General features: G+C 34.8%; 1 protein-coding gene across 1 annotated transcript in view; it reads right to left on the minus strand.

Annotated features, from left to right (window-relative positions):
• The window catches only part of OLA1 (Obg-like ATPase 1), a 101835-nt gene that overhangs the window by 934 nt on the left and 94227 nt on the right, over positions 1 to 6674 (minus strand). Inside the window, exons 8-9 of the mRNA XM_008934991.1 lie at positions 5923 to 6019; positions 3721 to 3843 (exon numbers count right to left, since the gene is read on the minus strand). Of these exons, the coding sequence (XP_008933239.1) occupies positions 3721 to 3843; positions 5923 to 6019 (220 nt within the window). The remainder of the gene's footprint in view (positions 1 to 3720; positions 3844 to 5922; positions 6020 to 6674) is intronic.

Raw genomic sequence — 6674 nt, forward strand, 5'->3', positions numbered from 1 at the left:
AGCATTGCTGGGAAGGGCGACGGGCAGCAGCCTGCATCACGGCTGCACGGCTATTGACCTGGTACAGGAACCCCCCGAGCCACCGGACAGGCGAGTCCGGTCAACACGGCGGATGGGAACGCTGTGCAGAAGCCACAAGTGTGCATGCCTCGTGCTTCGAGCAGGGCTCTCTTGCCTGCTTGTGCCCAGATAATGACAGACGGAGGAGCACAAATACAGGCTCAGTTTTTCCTGTCAGAAATTTCCTTTAGAAGAAATTTGCTTCAGAAGGACAGATGTAAGAGCAGACAGACTGTGAAACCAGGATACAGGAGAAAGCACACAGAGCAAAGACATGAAAAGGAATTGGGTTATGAAAATGCTGCACTTGAGGAGAGCAGAAAATAGGCAAGGAAACTATTAAACATCAGTATTCTCCACATTAGAATTTATTATTATATTTTTCTATCATTATCTCGTTGTAATTAAATCTAGTATTATAGAGGCTACAGAGAAGCTGGTGGCGTTAGGACTGAGAGACTGGGCGGGAGGTGGTCTGCAGAAGCATTTATCTTGAAAAGTGATCTACAATATCGAAAAGTTGAGAGCTTCTGCTTTAGTTCAATAACCATTCCTGTTTTGAAGTTTTCTCTTGCAGCAGAAAGTGCTTCCATGCAAGACCTCACTGTGCCATTATTCTCAATGACACTATCACAGTGGTGGCATGCTAAGATCCCATTACAGGAAAGCTGTTAACTAATGACCTCAGTTGCAGTAGAACAGATCAGATTAATGGTACATAGTTAACTTAGACACCTTTCTTTCACGAAACCTGCTCCGTAAAGCAATGTATTTCCCCCATATTGCTGTCTAGGAATTTAGAGGCTCATTAACATTGTTGCTGTCGTTCCTCATTTCAGTGTTGCCACCAGTGATGCTAGCCTACAGAAAACTGCAGATAAAATAGCCTTGACAATAAATACATAGTAATTGACCTCTATCCCTTATGACACTATCAATAAATAATAAATACTACTTTGCAAATGTTTTTATATTCCCCCCCCCCCGAAACCAGCTTAGACTATAAAAGGTTTACTTTCAAATAGACTTGGCATTTCTTTCCTTCGAAGATCCTAATAATGCTCAAAGTCAAGAGTAATTAGACTAATTGATGGTATAAACACTAATAAAACAGTGCTGTAAAAATCATCAGCCAGCCTAAGCTGCAGGCACAGGTACAGACACATTTTACAGTTGAATACATGTATACTCAAATATTTGGAAGAAAAAACTGACCTCCACAAAGAAACAATGCCGATTTTTTTAGCACACTATTGCACGCTGTCAAAGTGGCATAGGCTTCTTTAATTAAATACATTTTGACATATTAATGCAGGTTTATGTATTTTTGTTACCAGTTTACAGTTAATTAAAAGTGACGTGTTCCTTTAAATTCTCTAGAGACCATTTAATCCATTTCCATTGCTATCAGAAACACTGGTTGAAAAAATCAATACCCATTTGTGAATCTTGAGTATGTATTAAACAAGACACGTCTAACCAGTTCATTTGCACTTGAAAGCAGCCATCTGTAGAAGCCAGCTTTGCCTAAGCAGATATGATTGCTAATAATGTGATATCCCTGTAGACTACAAAGCCCACACAGAGCTATTCAGTGTATAGTTCACAGCGCTGGCATTAAATTAGTTATGCTGTACTGGTGTTAGACACACACAAAAATCAAACTTAAAAATCGATCAACTTGATAACATACAAAGCAAGCAACTCCCATTACCACTGTTATTTCAGCTGACCCTTTAGAAGCTCCCAAATTTAATTTTGAAATTTATAGTCAATATAAAAGTAATTAGTATAGTGTATGGCATGAAACATTGTATTAAATGCAAATCAGAAAAGACTAAGAGTAACACAGTGCATTTTTCTAAGAGCAAGGTTTTTTTTTTTTCTAATCCTGATTTTAAAACTGAGTAACGAATACAAATATGCTTGCTTTACATATACTTCAAAACAGTAAAAAATTAATCAATATAAAAAAAATTCAATAGAATCCATTGATCAATTCAAAAGAAAAAAATTAATTCAATATAATTTAAACATGGAAGCTTGATGTTTAGAATCTCACATTTTGAAAAGCAAATAAAAACATACAAGCAAAATACTTATAGATTAACTTAGGCATTAACTGATACAGCCTCTCAGTGAAAATACTCAGATTTGAGCATTAAAAATTGTTGCTGGCAAAATTCACATCTTGGTTACATAAAGTGGTTTCTGACTGCAGAATATTAGATTTATTTATAGCTGTGGTTTCACTTTACAGCTACAACTCTACTTCCCTTCTCATAAGGCAGTTCACATGCCGCAACGAACCAATTATATTGGGATTTTTTTTCTCCTCACTTCCTGGGGTTCAAACAAACCTATTAAAGTCCTGCTGCTCAGTATGATCTTCCTTAGTGATACCACTGAGAATAAGCTAAATCTGAAATCATAGTTTTACATACCTTTCAAGCTATCAAATAGCAAACAATAAAGCTGAACCTTTTAAATTCTTTAACACATTGTAGTGTGTAGGAACTTTCAAATACTGAGATTGGTTAAATCAAACTTACCTGCTTTGTAATTGCAGTTTTATAAAATAGAAATCTTAATAAAACATGAAAAATGCCAAATGAGAAATCCAACATGTATGAAACAAAGGGAAGTTTCTCCGCTTAGAGGAGGTGGAAATAATGCAATAGCAATGCAGAGAAGAGCAACTTTTCTTATGACAATTATTTGCCATGTACAAGTTAACTTCTTATTTAATAACTTGAAATCAGATATAATTTGTCATCTATAAGAAGGGCACAACTTTAGGCACCCAATCAGTCTCTGCCCTCTAGTGTTGAGAAAGCAGATAAAACTCTTCTTAATAGAAGTGTCACTACAAAGAAGCATGAGCTCAAGGAAAGTTTTCATTAAATTTCTTCACTATCTATGCACTAGACAGTAGCTAGGAAACTTCACCTATTGTCATATATTTTTGTGAACTACATACAACTATTACTGGCACTCTGAACACTCAAAATAAGGCATGCCATTTTTGAATAAGACAAAGGGCAACTGAATTAAATACCGAAATGGTAAATTTTAAGATTCTAATTATGCCTAACAGAGCCTAGAAAAGGAATCCACTAATGCGGAATAAAAAAATAGTACACTTTTATAAAATAATATTTTCTTAACCACTTGCATCCAACATTTGTAATACCTTCACTGCAAACTCAAAGCAAAATGAGACACTAGAAGAAACAGCTTTTCTCTGTTTCACCCATTTCCTTTTAGAGGTGATTCCAAAATCTGCTATCTTGTCTCTAAAATTTGATTTTTTTAAAAACAAAATTCATTGCAAAGCTTATTAAATTCTGAACACTAACATGTAAACAGAGGGGAAAAAAAAAAACACCCACAACTTTATGGACTTAATGTGAACAACTAGAGTGTTCACATTAAGTCCATAAACTGTTATATCTTGGATACTGAAAGGGTTGCGTTCCTGTTCAGTGAGTTGCTACATTTGAACCTTTCTGAAGCAGAAGATGAAAATATATTTTGTTCTATTGCTAGAGCTGACCATTAAGATTTGCTTAGCATCAAGAACTTCTTAGTGAAAAACAGACTTGAAACGTAAAAATGGCAGATATGGAAGAAGGGAGAAGAAAAAGATGGGGAGCTCACCTTGACAGCAGCTTCTGAGCCTCCTTCTTTAAAATCTTCATATTTCATTACTTCAGCCATAATGAATCCCTTTTCAAAATCTGTGTGAATCTTCCCTGCTGCCTGAGGAGCCTTCGTCCCTTTCTGTCAAAGGAAAGACCAGAAGAAAAATAATTGTATTTAAGATGACTGATTGCAAGAAAGAGGTTTCTCCTTTTTGATATGCTTTCAGGAGCTGCTGAAACTTTGTCTCGTATTAGTCAAAATGTCATGCATACAGCTGAGTAATTCTCCAACCTGGGACGTACAGATAGATGCCTTCACCACACATAAAACCAACTGATATTATAGAAGGGCAGCTTTGTTTTTCCTAATAGGTATCAACAGCAGTATTGATTTTAGAAGCTATGATTGTGTTTTGTTGTGAGACTCGCTTCAATCCCTAGTGCTCCGCACAGAAAGCGAGGAAAACGAAGATATTTTAAAATAACTTTTAAAACTGAATTACTCAAGACTCTTACTTGCATCCAAATGATTTCATTTAAATGATAACATTAATTGGCAAACCACATTTGTAATCAAAAATAATTTATGGATCTGAAGCTCTACACATTAGCTTATTTTTATTTCAGAATAATTTTAGTAAGTCTAATATAGGACAAAATGAGTATTTTTACCAAACTGTCAACAACCGACTCACTAAAATTATTTTTTTTTAAATCACAGCCAACTATAAGATAATTCAAGTTTATGCAATAGAGGAGAATGTATTATAACTGCGTGCTTTAAATTACAAGGACATACATTCTGTGCACATACAACCATGGAAAGAAATTTGAGAAATAATGGTGACCTAAAGGCTGCTTAATAAAGCATGTTAAAATGCTAAGGAGTCTGACACTGTAAAGCACAGTTTTTACAATAAAAGATGTATTGGGTTAATATGGCTACTCACTGATGCTTACCTGACTAAATATCTTTGCACATTAAATCAGATACTTACAATCAGTCTTAAGATAAACCAGCTTTCAAATTTTCTAATAAAGAGCAAGCATTTCTCCTACTGAAAACAGTGGAGTTTCAGAACTTCCTTTTAAAAATTATGGTAAGAATCAGAGTCACAAAACTTCTGATTTTATATTATTTTGGTAGCTGTTTCAGGGATTTGAGCTAGCAGTTATGATATAAAAGGAGATGAAATAAAAAGGCTAAAAACCAAATGTGCTTTTGGAAAATAAGTTTAGCATGCTAAAATATATACACAAACATCTGTAGCAGTATTAATAAAAATATAAATTTACTGGAAATTATGCTGATTAATGAAAACAAATTAATTCCATTGAATGAAATTAAATACCACCCTCCAATTCACTGCACAACACTAAATACACTGATGCAAAAAATAAAAGCTCCATGACAGATTTTCACCTCCAACAGCTGACATTTTTGTAATTTTTAAGATCAAGTTTGTGACTACCTGCATTTCAAAATATTTTTCAATACTAAACATTATATTATCACATTTTTACATTCAAAGGCAAGCCACTACGGCTCAGCTCTTACTGTCCTCTGGGAATAAATTAGTCAATCTCTATGGCTATAATCATTCTACATCAATATTTAAAACACATAATGTAATTTTAGGCATTATGTAAGTACGTGGATAAACATTTAAAACTACCAAAATAAAATAGGTCTAAATATTCAAGTCAGTAAATGACCTGAATTACTGCACGCTGATTTTAGGTTTTTGAGCCTAACTGTGTATCCATGAGGAATATAATGATGTTATATTGCTTTTATTGCTGAAAATGTAATCCGAGCAAAGCAAAGGAGGAATGAACCATCCGCAACCCAAACAAACTTAGTGAACACAAAATGAAAAGCAACATCAATTTCACTGCAGACAAACCCAGTCACACAGATTAAGCAAGCACAATACTGGTACGTCTTATCTCTGACCACAGGAGGAGGGTAGACAGATTCTACAGGATGAAGAAATTCAGACTATGTAATAGGCAGAATCAATTGTTACCTGCCTCAATCAATGCAGCTCCACTTTCACTGTTCAGCAGCTCACAAATAATTAAAGTTATCCTGGACAAAAACCTCATCTGTAATGACTAGCTAACCGCCACCATGACAAACTTCAAAGTCAGTGATATCAATCTGAATTCAATAGTGTGGAACTGGATATAGCTGATGAATAAGTATGAATCTTACCCTGATGGTCCATGCACGCACTTCATCTGGGCCTGCAGTAAAAAAGTATTCTAGTTGGAGTGCTGCATACCCAGCCTTAATGATCTTTGCTAAAGCACTGGAAAAAAAAATGAATCAAATCCATTCAACACATACACATAAAACAGCTAAATGCCCCAAGTAATCAATTTACATGAAAAGACATAACATATTTTGAAGACACTGCGTCAACTTTAAACCACGGCAATAATGACAGTAGCCTTTTTCTTTGAACCCTCTTCAGAAGAACTACTTTTTTTACTGCAGAATCGTAGAAACATTTGATTTGTTTATTTGGCAGGCTACAGAAACACAGGATAAATTTAAAATCACCCTATCAGCCAGCACTTTTGGTCTCACACAATTTTTAGAACTCCAGGTCATGAAAGCACAACTGTTTTGACTAAAATTCAATACTGAAACAATTTATTATAGTTCTCCAGACAAATCAGGGCAAAATTTCCTCCACCATCCCTACTCCCCATGGATGACGAAACAGTTTTGGTGATCATTCCTTCTCAAAAATATACATAAGTAATACCTATGTTATAATTAAAACACTGTACAGAGATGACAGATGACAGTTAAAAACTTAATTTAAAATAAATCTTTTCACTCTGTCTCATGGTAAAGAAAGGAGAAGATTCTCTCTTTATAATGGTAATTACTCTGTCATTTATTATTCTATCAGCGCAAGCAATTAAATTACTGCAAGGAAATAGTTGATAATAAAG

The sequence above is a fragment of the Merops nubicus genome, unplaced genomic scaffold (genome assembly GCF_000691845.1).
Source record: "Merops nubicus isolate BGI_N331 unplaced genomic scaffold, ASM69184v1 scaffold19392, whole genome shotgun sequence".
In the NCBI taxonomy this organism is placed as follows: domain Eukaryota; kingdom Metazoa; phylum Chordata; class Aves; order Coraciiformes; family Meropidae; genus Merops; species Merops nubicus.